The sequence below is a fragment of the Pogona vitticeps genome, chromosome 3, assembly GCF_051106095.1.
Source record: "Pogona vitticeps strain Pit_001003342236 chromosome 3, PviZW2.1, whole genome shotgun sequence".
NCBI classification, from domain to species: domain Eukaryota; kingdom Metazoa; phylum Chordata; class Lepidosauria; order Squamata; family Agamidae; genus Pogona; species Pogona vitticeps.
In genome coordinates, this window is record NC_135785.1 from 114,966,599 (window position 1) to 114,983,462 (window position 16,864).

The window sequence follows — 16,864 nt, forward strand, 5'->3', positions numbered from 1 at the left end:
TTTTGGAAAGGGAGAAAAGTTAGTGTGAGTGGCTTTGGAGGTACATAGGAAAATTAATACTTCTAGGGACTGCCTAAAAATTAAACGTCCAATATTCTGTTTCTTTTCCTTGTTTTCATTCAACATTATGACTACTGCCAAGCACTGCAGTTTTCAGATGCTTTGTCTGATCCGTCTGTCCTTATTTCCCCCCCTTATTTTCTGTTTATCTTAGATAATTCCCATACTGAGAACACAGCTCCTAATTGAGCCTTTTGGGTGCTTTGTGATTGCTTCTCCTGGCTCTTGCAAACAGTTAATGTCTTGATGGCTCAGCATCTCTATGCTGCCGTTGGCCCTTGTCATGACCTTCAGTTTTTCTGTGGTATTTTCTGAGTTGTATTGCCAAAGCAGGGGGATGTGCTGGCACGGAGACGGTGAGCCATATTGTATTGTAATGGGCAGTCGAGGAAACAATTCTCAAGTTTCCTGAAAAATCTCAAGAGAGGGCAAGGCAAATGTTAGATATCTGCATTTTATGAAACGAAGCTTTGAAGAGAAAGGATACACCAAGAAAGATCAACATTTCAGCAGCCCCAGCTTGAAGTACTGCTAGAAAAATGGCTAAAGTTCCATCATTCCTTTAGAATGTATGTGCAAACTGTTTCGTTGGATGATTTTTCCACATATATGAGACACTTATTTACAAAAAACCCAAGGGTTAGCAGTGTTTATCTGTTACGGGCCAGGGAAAAAAGTTGGTATTTTGAAAATTATCATCCGTTTTCAAAAATAGAAAAAGACTTCTGTAACAGAAAGTTAATCGTAACTGTACATCCCAAAAGAAAGATGTTCAGATGGCAGAGCAACCACTCTCAAAACATGGCCACGTTGACCCACCTTTTAAACTTCCACCTCAGGCAAAGAGTACAGCGTAGTCCTCCTGGGTGCTCCACCCTCTATGTAGCACTTCACCAGTGGTGTGGAAGACCCAAAATGAAACACAGGTTTTGATGATGTCAGCATCCACAAATAACAAAATTTGAAGAATAGCCTTACCCACAGTTATGGACAGATGTTGAAGTGGGTTGAAATTGCCTTGTTTTTATGGGTAGAATTTCAACCATAATTTCTTATGTTACACAGAAAATTCTTTCTCTAGGGATTTCCTTGTTTTTTGATACGTAATTTTTTGTCTAATGTAAAGATTCATTTTTATTAATTTCAGGTACATCTTCAGAGTTTACATTTATAATTTATATTTTTATCTGTTCTGCAGCATCTTGAGGTAGCATCTGCTTTTCTTCATAGAATTTCTCAGTAACTTTTTTCCTGTTTCTAATTTTATTTCCATCTTTGTTCTCTATAACATTATTTGTTTTCACTAATGGTCATCATATACTTTTCCAATTTTTATTTTCACGAATTGCTTGTTCAGTCATTCCTTCTGTTTTTTTATCTTTCTTTACTGATTTTTTTAAAAAAGTTTTGCTAGTTTCACTGTATTCTGCCATACTTTGTTTCCTTTGTCATAGAAGTTCTCTTCTTCTGTCAAACAAGCCTTTCATTTTAAGACTCCATTCTTTTCTTTTCTTTTCTTTTTTTTTAAGAAGAACAAAGTGCCAGGAAGATACGGAATTGGTAAGGGTGTGTGTGAAACAATAATAAAAGCACTACGTGTACTTTTCAGTAAATGTATAATGGTAAAGTAGCAGAATACTAGAACAATTGTCTAGTACTAGTAGAATTTTTAAAAGGAGATAAGAAAACTATAGACCTATAGCCTTGTTAATGCAAACTTGTCAACTTTTAATAAAAAATAATAAACAGCTTAGAAAAAAACTAGAATTTTAGCATTCTGTTGAACAGTCAGAATTCAGGAAGAATTTCAGTTTATGAAAACATTCTTACTATTAGAACACTCATAGAAAAATCAGCAGAATATAATTTACCTTTATGTCTGGCGTATGTATATTAAAATGTGATAGCACTGAATTGTGGGCAATAGGAAAAGTGCTACAGAATAATGGAATACATTATTGATATGTACAGTTTACACAATTAATTTATGAATAAGAAACAGTGGTTCCACAGTTGTACAAAAAATACAAGGAAAATTCCTGTTTAATGCAGAGTGAAACAAATAAACTCAAACGAGTCTAAACTGTTTTTAATAGCGTTAGATGATGTGTTCAAAAATCTCAGCTAGGAACATAAAGGAATTGGTATTACTGTAATGGGAGGTATTCAATCACCTTAGATGTACCAGTGGTGTAGTTATAAAAGATACCTTTGATGACTTACAAAATGTGTTTGAAGAATTGAGGATGAGCCAGAATGGCTTCAAAATAGGACAATAGTTAATCTAAATACCTGTTATCTCTAATTTTCTGGGAAGGGTTCATTGGTTCTAATTATATATCTTCTCGAACATCCCTCCGCCATCATTTTTTCCACCAACATGGCTAGTTTGTTAATAAATGTCAAAAGTTGGTAACAAAAAAATTCCATTGTCATTTATGAAGCTCCTAATAATAACTTCATCCTGCTTTCCAGAGTTGGGTCATTCTGTTGTGTCTGGCCAAAGTATTTTTAGCACTAGTGTGAGAAAATTCAGTGGGATCCTCTACTGTTGTCTACAGTCCACCAGGATGTTCTCCTGTATGTTAGATTACATAACAGGGATGCTGTAGTGCTTCTAACATGTCTTCCTCTTTGCCATTGAGATTATTATAAGCCATTCGTAATGGTGCTTCTAAATCTCTAGTAAATGTTGCTCGTGGTAGAGGCTTCTCAGTTGTTCCTTGTATCTTATTACAGCCAGGCTGTGGCACTGCTATCATCGCTTGTCATATGAAGGAATCTCTTTGTCTTAGCTTGATAAGAGAATGTGCTCAGTTTTCAGTTTTGAAAGACAGATAATGAATATTTTTTGGCTTGAAAGGTATAAACCTGTAAGTTCCCGGCCATCTTTGATATGCTTTAGGTAGGATTGCAGGGTTTGCATGTCGGGAGGATTAATCTCAACTATCCTGTTGGCTAACCATCCTTATGTCACCAGTTACCACTCTACTGAAGCCTGTCATTAGCTTTTGAAGCAGATGATTTGCAGAGGATTATTTGTATTACACTCGCTAATGCTTTCTAATAGCAAACTTCTAATTAAAAGGAAAGTCTTTCTGGAAGCAGTCTCAGCAGTTGCAGCAAAATTCTCCCTGTTTTAATATAATTAGGAAGAGGCTGGGAATGGAAAGTGGTGCTGCCCTTGATAGTGACTGCTTTACAGTAAACTTCTGTTGGGTATTGCATCAGAGTGCTGGGAGTCACACTAGGGATAGGTTACTACCTAGCCTCTTGTTGACATGATGGTGAAACCCTGCCTCTCTGATGTGTTGGGAAAGCGAGCAGTTGGGAGAAAATGGTTAGTGGGTGGCAGCCATCTGTACCAGTTTGTCTATTGCTGCAGATGCTTGCAGTTGCTTTGCTGTCTGCCAGCCCATATGTGTTCTCTCTTTGCAATGGCAATGTAGGCTTTATACTAAACATACTGTTTGGAAGAGAATGTGGAGGGAGAGAAGCAAGTTGTGGAATAATTCATTCCAGCCATACATGTCCCCTTATGACTCAACCTGTGGCAGAATTTGGTAGCGTAGGTGCTTTGCATTGCCCAATAGCCAATGTAGTAGTGGTGATGCGCAGTGAGGGAACGATTGCTGATACTGAGAGATGCGGATGCTTCCTAATGGCTGCTTGGCATAGGCCCAGAGCTAAATGAAGTTAGTGCTGACTCCTGAGTACCTGGCATTTACACAGAATATCTCATTGCAAGAGGATCCCTAGAGCCATTTGGAGGCTGAACCGTGTTTTGAGGCTGCACTATTGCAAGAGAAAGAAAGGGAAACTACAGTTATTGTACAAAGAATTTGAGATTCCTCACTGCATAGTTGGCTGTGTGTGCATGTCCATTTCGAAAGACAGACAGCTGCAATTAAGCAGCCTAAATCTTGCAGAGAGTTTGTAACAGTATGGAAATCTGCCCCCTTTTGGGTTGTGAGGTAGAGGCTTCTTATACTTCAGGGTTTGCTTTGGGCGAGATGTAAGAGAACAGTGTATTTGCTGGAAATGAGAGCAAGGAAGTAGCTTCTAAGAGCAAAGGGGTTAAGGTTTCAGATGGCTAATAACAAGTATATTAGGCATGGGATTCATTTATTATTCATGCTACTTGTTGCATTCTTTGCCCATGGATATTTTCTTTCTTTCTTTCTTTCTTTCTTTCTTTCTTTCTTTCTTTCTCTCTCTCTCTCTCTCTCTCTCTCTCTCTCTCTCTCTCTCTCTCACTCACTCACTCACTCACTCACTCACTCACTTACTCCATCTTTCTCCTTGAAAAGGACACAACAGTGGTTAACGTCATTAGACAATATTTAAAACTACTGTATGAACAATGAGTAAGGAGGCATCTTACAAAGTTAACAGGCAATATTAAGGCAAAGATAAATAAGTATACCAAAAAGTCACTCTGAGAAATGGAAAACACAAGTAGTACTAACGTGGATACACCAAGCAGCACCCCGCAATTTAAATGCAGTAAAACATGACAACACCAGAGAAACTGAAACACATATAGACACTAGCTACCAAGAAGTAAAGATGGGCGTTAGATCCTTGACTGTGTAAAAGTGAGTAGAAGGCTAAAAGTAGCATGTGGGTTTGAGTGGTCCAGATGGGTAGAATTTGTTTTTAAATGATTTGATAATCGTTCCAGTTTAGAGATGCCATATTGCAGAATTTTTGTGAGATGTATACTGCCTTTTATTTCACTAAATGAGAGCTGAACCAAAAGGGATGTGTGTCCTTTTTTCGCGGAACATACTTTTCAGTGTGAAACACTTCACCACCTGGAAATTTTCTACATTTGTTTTCATCATGTTAGAATTTCATTACTTGCTTGTTATAATCTGGAGGTTGGACAAAAGGTTTCACACTAAATGATAGTGTCCATCTATGATTGCTTCATGACAAGTTAGTAAAGTTAATGGATCCAGTTTCATTTTATATTCAACCATCTCTTCCAAAGAATAAAGAGCTTGCTTCCAATCACTACCCCATTTCCTAGCTTTTTCACCGGATATGGAAGATATCTGTGATTTATCACAGCAAAACTGGCAGTTAATTTGGATTTTGGTGTGTGCAGCTAGTCTTGCATGAGTGGACTTCCCCATCCCCTATTTCAGCATACATGCTGAATGGAGTGAGGAATGGTGTGATTTGGAAAGGGGGGGGGAAGATACTCCAGAACTGGGTGGAGGGAATGGAAGACAAACCTTGGATCCAACCTAGAATTCATAAATCTTAAAGATGGTGGAGGAAACTGTGACAATACAAGAATCTCTAGTAGTTCTCCTTAATATTAAGATAGGGAAATACTGCAAGATTGTAATACTGTGTTCCGAACATTTTTGGAAGTAATTAAGTATAACATATTTTAGATACAAAACTATAGCTCAAAAACCAATGAATGAATATTTGTGTGTCAGTGGGTTGGGGCACCTGTCTGTGGAGTCAGGGTTCTTGATCACAGAAGTGTTGCAAGTGTGTTCTGATGAACATATTTATAAGTGCTTCCTCAGACATTCACAATGAAATAGAAGAATCCTGGTTGAAATCTGGGTGAAAGGGACATTGGGGGTCAGGATTTATTATGTATGCTTCTGTCTGCCCCATAGTTAACATATCTACCTGCTTCCTGGCTATAACAAATGAATAGGGCGGTAATCATCTTGCAGAGGTGCAGTGAGAAGCTAAAGCCAAATTATCTCATGGTCAACATTTAGCTTTTTGTCACAGGAAAGGTGCTCATACCTTTTGATAATTTTGATTGCTTATTGCTACAACATTTCCTGTGATATTATATTTTTTCTGAGATGGGATGAAAATAACTGTACACAGTTCTCCCAAGTGTGAATGAATCATAGCCTCCATGAAAGCATTATGATATTGGCTTTTTTATTTTCATAATAAAACCTGTAATCCCTACAATGCCTTTTTCTGAGTTACTGCACTCTGAGCTGTTGTTTTTCATTGAGTAGTCAACCATAGCTACCAGATCTTTTTCCTGGACAGCCATGGCCAATTCAGATCTCGGTGTATATGTGAATCAGCATATTTTACATTAATTTATACAGCATGGGAGTTCTTACAACTCCCCTTCACTTTGGAGAGGTCCTTTTGAAGCTCTTCAATCAGTTCTTTAAGCAGCTGGAATAAGATGTTATTCATTGAGAGGAATGCTTGCTCTGCGCTCCCTCTGAATTGCAGTCCTGGTTGTAAATAGTTTTTAAAATGCCATTATTGTTACTGTTTAATTATGAAAGAGGAGGAAACAAGTTTATTTTATGATGCTTGTCTGCATAGATGGATGGAGCTTCCTGCTTGATAGGAACAGTAAGTACTTCTGGCTATTACATTTTCAGAAGAGGATTGAAAAATTGCTGTAGTAATATAAAGTTGAAAAAGGTAGAGGCAAGTGAGAAGTCACCCATACCATCATTCCATTTTTTTTAACTATCATATTTTTACAATTTGAAAATGCTAATTTTTTTAAAAAAAATATATGATTGAACTTTTTAATGTTACAAAAGTATTGTAAAACAAGAGTAAGTTAATTGGTGGTTGCAGCAGGCACTCATCGTGTTAACTAAATAACAGGAAGTTGATTAATTTTGGGTAAATGTCCCTTAGCAGCAGCTTTTCCAGTGATGCTCTCAAGTCCTAAATAGTCTTTTGGGTAATTAGTCCAAAATTATTTTGCTGGAAGGAGGGATGCGGGGCAGAAAAGCCTGTCCTCTGTAAAGGCCACAGAGAGGAGAAATAATTTAACCTACAGTAAACCCAAAACACTGAAATGTACTCAGGATTATGCAGCATTATTTTGGCCTGCCAAAGAAGAAGAAGAAAAAAACAATACCTGTCTACATAGCACTGTAGACGCATTCAGATACATTTCTGGCAAGCTTTATTACAACCCAGGTCAATGATGTTATCATTAATTTGAAGATGGCTGTCTGACTCTGAGAGATTGACTTACTTAAGGCCACGTATAATTTATGGCTGAGCTGTGATTTGCAATGGTTGTTCTGATTTATAATTTATGCAGCCATTATCCAGTTTTTGCTGTTAAAGGGTGAAGAGGTGCTCAGAATGGAAGCTATAATCTTGGCCATTTTTCATCTTCAACACCCAGCACTCGTTTGACTCTAATTTTTTTTTCATTTGGTTAGACATAGTATGTCAATATTAAGGTAGGAAGAGTTGGAGCCCAACATGCTACCCTGTTGACTAAAATTAATGCATTTTCATAGACAGCAGTTGCTTGTTTTCTCTTCAGTTAACTTGCTCTTCTGCTATAGAAGTCACAGATGACGTTCTTCAGCGTTCCTCTTTGTGAAGCTGTAAGGGTGCCATTCTGTTCTTCTTGTTTTTCTTTTATGGTGCTTTTGGTTGAGGTCTTGGCTTTAGTCTCATTTTTTTCTGTATAGAGGCCAGGCTCTATCTTGACCTTTTGAATTCCTAGCATACCTCATATTTCCTTGTTTTAGAATATCAAAAATCCATGGCTTGCAACAGCAGCAGAAATTTGCTAATCCTTGCTCTTTTCAATTTCAGTTTTTCTTTTTCTTCCCTCTTAAACTTGAAGAATTGCTAACTGCTGCATTAGTCCTTTGTCTCAAATTTGTCTGTGCTGCAACACTCATCCTTCACATCTGTGCCTGTATTCACCTGGCTTAATGCTTTGCATGTAGTCTTTGGGAAATCCAGCATGTGGAGTTTGCTGCTGCTGGCTGCTTTTACAATGGTGCCTTGCTTGACAACGTTAATTCGTTCCAGCGAAATCGCTGTAGAGTGAAATCGTCATCAAACGAAATAAAAAACCCCATTGAAACGCATTGAAAACCGTTCAATGTGTTCCAATGGGCTGAATACCTGCTTGTCCAGTGAAGATCCTCCATACGATGGCCATTTTTGGTGCCTGTAATGCAAGGAATCCGTCCCTAACATAGCGGGAAGCCATTTTCTTCAGCCGGTGGCCATTTTGAAACCTGACGATCAGCTGTTTGCTGATCGTCGTAAAGCGAAAAATCGGTTCCCGAGGCAGGGAACCGATCATCGCTAAGGAAAAAAAAAACATCTAAGCATTGTGAAGCAATCGCAAAAGCACTCGCAAAAACTTCAACGTGAAGCAGATTCATCGTAGAGCGGGGTAATCGTCCAGCGGGGCACAACTGTAGCTCATATTGTCACTTCAGACAAGGCCTGGTTGGCAGTCTTGGACAAGGCCAGTATTCCTCAGCCCAGTCCTCTCCAGAAATGTTGGACTTCAACTCCCATAGTCTGTTATTCAGTTTACAAATGGCTTTTTTTATGAGTGAAGCTGCTTTGCCTCTACAGTACTACCTTCAAATCCTTCTCAAGAGCTTCTGTTCCTTTATTACGCATGGCAAACACTGTTTATAATGTTTTGCAGTATTCACAAACTGCTGGTGAAGAACTGGAGTTTTTATTCCATAAAGGCTTGAATTAATGGTCTAATAAAAAGATCACATTCTTCTACATTTGTGTTGTGTAATGACGACATGGCTTCCTTTGTTGATTTTGTTCTTTATGGTATGTGAGCTACTGTCTCAGTTTGCACTGATACAGAGCAGTGGTTTCCAATCTTGGATCCCCGGATGTTCTTGGACTAAAACTCCCAGAAGTCTTCATCACTAGCTGTGCTGGCCAGGATTTCTGGGAGTTACAGTCCAAGAACATATGGGGGACTCAAGATTGGGAATCACTGATATAGGGGCTGCAGCTCTGTGCTGGGTTTTTGGCAGCAAATGCTTTACCTTTTCACCCTTCCCCCACCCACCCACTCTGCAAATATGTTTTTAATTGCTAAACTCTGTTTGCCACTCTGTAGACACTGACTGTTATAGATACTGCACAATCCAATTTTGGAAGGTTACCCTCATGACATGACTATTAATGGAGAGTGCCTTGAAAAGTTTGGCTACAAATATAAAACCTGCTGTATATTGAAAACAACAAGCGCTCAGAGGTTGCTTACCTGGCAGCCAGGTGTAAGAGTTTATAAAAATGGTGGTGCTCAAGCAGCTGATGTAGTGTGATATAGTAGTCTGGGGCTCACTCAGCTGGTAAGCCCATGGTCAGTGTGTATTTTCAGTATACAGGGGAGGACGTCATGTGTCTGAATAGCATCCCCCTTGAGAAACATTCCCACGCAGTGCAGACTAGAACATTAGTGAACATTCTCCCTGTGCTACTGTCTGTGTGCAGGGAACTTATTTGTATAGGGACAGATTGAGACTTGCTATTGTTCTGAAGTGGGACATCTCAAATTTATTTATTTATTTATTTATTTGATTTTTACCCCGCCCCTCTAGCTTTGTGACAACTGGCACTGCACATCTTCTTAGTGCTTCTAACACATCTGCATATGAGGCTAGTTTTAGTTCCACATTGCAGACAGTAGCAGCAGAAACTGAGACAATAATGACTTTGATTAAGGCAAACTAGGAAGTTTGTGGTTTGGATATAGCTCAACAAAAGGGAAGACAGCTGCAATCTGAGTTTCTTTTTAAGTGATAAGCAGCAGGGGTGGGGGACAAATAATACCACAGGTATGGGGCACACACACACACAAAAAGGAGTTTAGAGCTTTTTTTTCCTTTAACATTATTTTTGGTGAGGCGAATTGCCCATGAATTCTCTTGTTTACTTCAGGAGAGGAAATTTACATGGATCATAGCTGCTTTTGGATATAGTGACTTAATTGTAGAGATGGTGCAGGGGAAGAAAATGAAAATCTCTTTCCTCTCTAGCCAATTCAACCTTTGCCTAGTTGTTAAAACCCACCCACCCACCCACCCACTCACTCACTCCCCATTTCTAGGACTCCTTTCAACAGAGAGAGAGAGAGAGAGAGAGCTGGGATGGGTTACAAATCAGGAAGGAGGGAGCCGGGGAAAAGGAACCTGTGAGATTATGGGTCTCCTGTTTGTTGACCACTTACCACCCTAAGGCTGAGTTGGGGATATCCTGATTCATATAAATCATCTACTATCTGTAATCTCCCTAGATCACGGCCTTAATATAAACTCTTATTTTGTATTTCTCCTCATTTGGAATATGGTGATGAATGTCTTCATGCTGTCTTAATGTCATCATGCTGTGTGGTACATTCAGTACTTTTGAGTACTCAAAAGCACTATATAAATATTTGCGATTTAATAATTACTAATCACTGGATACATATTTTTGGCAGTAGTGCACATTTAAAAGATGGTAATGTAAAAAAAAAAATGAAACATGATGGTTTCGGGAGGGGGACACTGCATTTAGACAGAGGAGCCCTAGAACCTTTTGGTTCAGATTTTCCAGTGGGTTCAGCCTGTTTCTGAAGGAATTAAATGTTGCCTTTCTTGCTCCATTCCTCAGTTTCTTCCTTCTGTCTCCTTATTTTTATTCTAGTTCGGCTCCATGATAGTATTTCAGAAGAAGGTTTCCACTACCTTGTCTTCGATCTGTAAGTGTTTTCTTTTTGCATTTGATCCTTCATCACTGGTACAAATGTGTAGAAAGAGTTGCTAAACAAAATATGTTTTTGGAATTATTCTGACTTATATTTCCATTTTGTTCCTTCCGTCCTCTCAGTGTAGCTATATCTGTTGATAAGCTCAGGACTCCCTGATCTTTATATTAGAAACAGAAGATGCAACTGCATTCAGTGGCAAAGTGCTGTGTAAGAAAAGCTGAGTTCTACAAACTACAAATTCTGTCAAATTTCTTGTTGGGCAGATATCTTCATGTCATTCATGCTGTTCCAGCCATAGTTATGTTTGCAGTTAAATCAAGACATGTATTTTCTTGCTTAAAAGCATTGTTTTCTCTTCCCCTTCCCAAGTGCAAAGCCTACTATTTATGTGGTTTTCTAGATCGTAGTTTTATATTGCCGTTAGTGCTTCTTGGGTGACTCTTGCTTTTTCTTCTGTCTATCATCAGAATTCATTCATTCATTCATTCATTCATTCATTCATTCATTCATTCATTCATTCATTCATTCATTCATTCATTCATTCATTCATTTTATACCCTGTCCATCTAGACCGAAGTCTACTCTGGGCGGCTATAACAGTATATGAAAATAAAAGCAATTTAAAATAAACAGTAGTATTAATTCAAGACAGCAACAAATAAAGTACCATATTTTTCCATGTATAAGACCATACTTTTGTATAAAAGCTTTAGAATAAAAATTGAGGGTCGTCTTATACACGGAAGTAAGCTGAGGAGAGAACAAAAACAAGTGGAAGGGAAAGCAGGGATCTAAGTCACACTTAGATTTCTTACTTTTGGGTTAGAAAAGTGGGGGGGTGTCGTATACACGGAAAAAACGGTAGGTGATGACAGGAGGGAAGGCCTGTCTAAAGAGCTAGGTCTTAAGTTTGCTCTTAAAAATATCCAGCGAGGGAGCTAGGCAGATTTCTGCGGGTAGACTGTTCCAGTGGGGAGGGGCCACTGTTGAGAAGGCCCGGTTTCTTGTTCTTTCTCTCCGGGCCTCCCTTGGCGTTAGGCCCCTCAACTGCCCATCCTGGCTAGAATGAGTGATTCGGGTAGATCTAGGTGGGAGGAGACATTCCACTAGATATTGAGGCCTTAAACCGTTTAGGTCTTCATATGTTATCATTAGCACTTTGAAATCAATGCGGAAACGAATGGGCAGCCAATGTAGGACAGCTAGAGTGGGGGAGATATGCTGATTCTTTTTCACCCCAGTGAGAAGTCTGGCCGCCGCATTCTGCACCATTTGAAGCTTCCGCATCAGTCTCAAAGGTAGCCCCATGTAGAGCGCATTACAGTAGTCTGATCTCGAGACTAAAATCGCATGCACCAGAGTAGTGAGCACTCCAACATCAAGAGAAGGATGCAGCTGGGCGATCCGCCAAAGATGGAAATAGGCAGAGCAGACAGCTGATGCTACCTGGGTTTCTATGGTGAGCGTTGGATCCAGATGATCTTCAAGCTGCGAATCTCACTCTTCATGGCGGGGCCACCCAGTCTCAGCACCTCCGTCTTGTCCAGGTTCAGCCTCAGTCCATTCACCTGCATCCATTGCAGAATGGCCCCCAGGCAGTGCTGAAGGGACAAAATGGCATCCACTGTTGTTGGGGGGGAAAAGGAGATGTAGAGCTGGGTGTCATCAGCATACTGATGACATGAAGTCCCACATCTGCTGATTACCCAACCAAGCAGCCTTATATAGATATTAAACAGCATTGGGGAGATAATCAAGCCTTATGGAACCCCACAATGGAGACTCCACGGGGCCGATACACTCTCCCCAAGCTGTACTCTCTCTGATGATGGTCCTCCAAGAAGGATTGGAGCCAAGCTAATGCCAGACCACCAATCCCTAACTCGGAGAGCCTCCCCAGGAGGATACAGTGGTCAACCGCATCAAAGGCAGCTGAGATATTGAGGAGGACAAGCAGAGACATTTTCCCCTGTCGGCCTCCCTCAACAGGTCATCAAACAGGGCGACCAATACAGTTTCCGTACCATGGCGCGGCCTGAAGCCCGATTGGAACGGATCCAGGGCATTGGTTTCATCCAAAAGGGCCTGGAGCTGGTCAGCCACCACCCTCTCTACCACTTTACTGAGGAAAGAAACATTGGCGACAGGCCTATAATTGCCAGTGTCGTCCACCACCAAATTTGGCTTCTTCTTGATGGGCCTAATGAGTGTCTCCTTGAGGGCAAGGGGAACCTTGGCATCCTGGAGAGACCCATTAATTATTACAGTGGCCCATTCTGTTGTTATAGGCCTGGCTGCTTTGATTAGCCAGGTCGGGCAAGGATCAAGGGAGGAGGTGGTGGCACCACAGCAATCAAGCACTTTGTCCACCATACTGTATCTGATGTCACACGCTTAAAAAGTAAGAATAACTGGAAGGTTCGGCCAAGTGAAATAATATCCCATCTTGGCTTCTGGATGTATCTACCAAGAAATACATTTTGTTGGAATATAGTTTATGAATTGCTTGTTAGTGTTTTTACGTCATGGTTCCTCTTAATTAAACTTGTCTCATCAGGTGCACTGGCATTTTTTCAAGCTTGAATAGAGCCACAACTTGCCATTTGGTATCCAGGCAATGGCATCTTGCATCCACTCGGTTTATGAGACAGGGGTGTGAGCCCCTGCTCCAATGGAGAAGGAACAGAATGTGGTTTTCTTCCAATAAAAATAGAAAGTGTTTTTTTTTAAGGGAAGAGGATAGGGCTAAAGGTGTTAATTGTTTATCTTCCTAGCACTCACCAGTCGATTCCCTTCTGGATTCCAGTGCTCTCTAAATGTAGCTTGAACTATATCCTAGTTACAGTCCTGACTTCAAGCTAATCTATCTGGGAAGTATGTCTTTCCAAGAGTTTTCTTTTTAATGAAAGTATTATGAAGAAACAACTACTTCTTGCTCTTTTGTGCTAAAGTGTGAGTTTTAGCAAGATCCTAGCACAATGTCCATTAGGTGTTTTATCCTCATGAATTTAATCTGATTTCAGGGTCACTGGTGGGGAGCTCTTTGAAGATATTGTTGCCAGAGAATACTACAGTGAAGCTGATGCCAGGTAAAGACACTTTCCCTAAAATGCCTCATAATTTGGAGTGGCCATATTGGGTTGTGTGGCACTGTTATTGAAGCTGTGTACTGCACCATCCTTACTTTCATACCAAAGTTCAGACTCAATCATCCATAGGGTCCCTTCCAGCTCTGCAGTTCTAAGACTCTTAAGTAGGACTTCAGTAGCCAGGACATTGTGTTAATTGATGCCCTGGTGCTTCCTTTACTTACAGCAGTGGTTTCCAAGTGTGGGTCCCCAGATGTTTTCAGACTACAACTCCCAGAAATCCTGGCCAGCACAGCTAGTGGTGAAAGCTCCTGGGAGATTTAACCCAAGAATATCTGGGGACCCAAGGTTGGGAACCACTCACCTGCAGGGATATTTCCTTCCTGTAATCTATGATCTCTAACCCCTTTCCTTTACATCCTTACCAAATGATAACAAGACATTGTGGCAAACGACAGTAAGAGGGGCAAGGATTTCAGTGAAGCCTTCTTGTTATGAAAACACAGTGCCTCCCCACTGTTGGGGAAGAAGCACAAAGCCACACAAGTTCGGATTGCAGAAGATTAATTCACGCAAGTTTCTCTAGATAGTCCTGTCCCCAACTGACCTTATTGTACACAGTCTCTTCCTTGCTCTACCCTGAACAGGTTTAACATTGCCTGGCTTGAGTCAATGCTAGCTTGTCCCCTGGCCGCGTAAAGCTGCATTCCAGAGCAGACTGAGAGAGCAAAGCGAGTGAGAGCAGAGTTTGTGCCAATCTGACCCTTTCCTGGGACTCTGTGCTTTTGCCATTTTTGGCCAGAAAGTCTCCTGCTGTGGATTTGGCTCTGTTTGAGTTGTTGTAAAGATTTTTCTTTTCATGTCCTGGGACTGAAGAGATAGACATTCACAGAGGCTGACAAAACAGCTTAAGTTGCTAGGTCATTTGGTTTGATGGTGGGGAACAGAATGCCTTGCACAGCCTTGTTCGTTCCCAGAGCAAGTCTCTGTCCTCCACACTTTAAAAAAAAAAAGGGGGGGGAAGCAAATTACTCTCACTGTGTATCAGTTGGTACTCATACCTTCCCCTGTGTACTTTACTACTGCTATTAGTACTTTACAGAATTCTCATGTATCAGCCTTTTCTTCTCCATTGCTGTATTTTATTGTGATTGCGGCATTCTTTCTGCAAATAGAATAGATTTTTTAAAAAGGTTGTTTGAGAAAAAGGAATTTCTTTAAAAAGAAAAAAAAAGTCTTTTAAAGAAATTCTACACAGAAACATTTGCCCTCTCGCTGCTATTACTGCTCTTTCTCAAAGATTTTCATTGTGACGAGGCTCACTTCTCTGTCTTTATCAAGAACAAAATTGCTACAGGATGGTTTGAGGCCTGTAAACTTCCCAGGTGTCTTGGAGGAGCTGTTAAAATACAATCTGTTTCCCACATCAAAGTGCCGTGCTTGCTTGCAGTAAGTCACTTACACACCAGCTGCTGTGTCTGCTTCATTCCAAGAGCCTGGAAAAATACTAGGTTGATGAACATTCCCTGAAATCTATATGTGTGCCCTCTCTCTCTCTTCCTCTTCCTCTCTCTCCCTCCCCCACACACACTTCTGTGTGTGTGCGTGTGCGTGTGCATGTGCGTGCATGCGCGCGCACACGCACACACCACACACACGTGCGTTGCCTCATGTACTCACAATGTGGGAGTAATGTTGTCCTGACATGAGAGGTGTAAATGGCAAGTTGCTCCACTCTCTGTAGTATTGACTGCAAAAAGAGAGAAAGGAGGACAGCTGATTTTCCTGGCACTTGCAGGAAGTGTGTGTTGTGCCACTTGAAGAAACCAGGGAGCTGAAAATGCAAGCTAAGTGGGCTTGGTACTTAAAAGGTGCCCATCCCCTCTCTGCAGACACACCATTCTGATAATGTGCTTGCATTTATTGCTACTAAAAGCTTTTCCTGCCTGGCAGGTGCCCAATCTAGATGAGATGGGAGAAACTGCTCTTTGATTCAAGGAGTCTGCATGGAGCCTTACTAAAAGCAGGCTAGTGTGACATCAGCCTGCAAACTGACTTGAGGCTTCCCAGTCATGCTTTTACGGGGTTTATATGACTTCTTTGGGGCTGCTGATGGAGTGATCGAAGGAAAGGCATTGTGGGACTGGGATATCCACTTCCAAGCAGTCTATGGTGCAGTAAGTTGAAAGGGCAAAACAGCACTGTGATCTCCATAATTTCCAAAGAAAAATAGGCACACAACAATAGGTAGAATGCTTCCATCAGAAAATGGTTGTTTTTTGTTCAGTGCATCTGATGAACTATTGAACTGTAAGCCCACTCTCTTGGGTGTATTGTCTAATACTCCTGCCTTGCGAGCCTTGTTAGAGAAATGGCTTACATATTCTATAAAAGGAATATGTTAATGAATAACATTATTCTGCTTTTTTGTTCCACAGCCACTGTATTCACCAGATTCTGGAGAGTGTCAACCATATTCATCAGCATGATATTGTACACAGGGACTTAAAGGTAACTGTTGCCTTCAGTACAAAATATCGTCATCATGGGCCATCAGATCAGTTCTGACTTATATATAGACTTGCTTAATTGGATGTAGTGGTGAGGGGGGGGGAGAGATTGAATTAACACAGTCATGCAAATTCTTTCTCACCAATCTCCATCTGATCTGCTAGGAGTGGGAACATGTCTATATTAGTGCCTTTGTGTTCAGTAGTTTTTACTTTAAGGACCTTTTCTCCTGCAGATGATGAACCACTCTCAGAACCATGCATTTCCTCCTACCAGCATTGGTCTGCTATTAGGAATGGTTGCATTCTGGGCTTCATACTTGTTTCTGGACTTAATTAATTTGCAAGCAGAACATTTGCATTAACTCCAGGGCTCAGTGGGGAAAAAATATGTGTATACTGGCCATTGGGAGTGATACTTTCTTGTGCCCACTCCCATCCTCCCCAGTTGGCCATCATCTTAACTTGCAGCAAAACAAACTGTAACATATGAGAAGACTGGCCTTGATTCCTAGCAATGTACTCCTATGCAGTCAGTAGCAATTTGAAGGTTCTTAAAAAACCACTGTACTGCAAATAAAGCTAATCCTGATAGTACATCTGGAGGGAAGAGCCAGTTATTGCAGCATAAGTAAATCCATGCCACAGGGAAAAGCGGAGTGCAGACTGGATCTATAAGCACTGCAGGG

At 40.6% G+C, this 16,864-nt stretch overlaps 1 protein-coding gene across 45 annotated transcripts in view; it reads left to right on the forward strand.

The window, feature by feature from the left end:
- Positions 1–16,864, forward strand: part of CAMK2G (calcium/calmodulin dependent protein kinase II gamma) — a 215,687-nt gene that overhangs the window by 113,234 nt on the left and 85,589 nt on the right. For all 45 annotated transcript variants that reach the window (XM_072994965.2, XM_078391100.1, XM_078391108.1 and 42 more), the window contains 3 exons: positions 10,513–10,567; positions 13,600–13,665; positions 16,104–16,176. In XM_072994965.2, the coding sequence (XP_072851066.2) occupies positions 10,513–10,567; positions 13,600–13,665; positions 16,104–16,176 (194 nt within the window). The remainder of the gene's footprint in view (positions 1–10,512; positions 10,568–13,599; positions 13,666–16,103; positions 16,177–16,864) is intronic.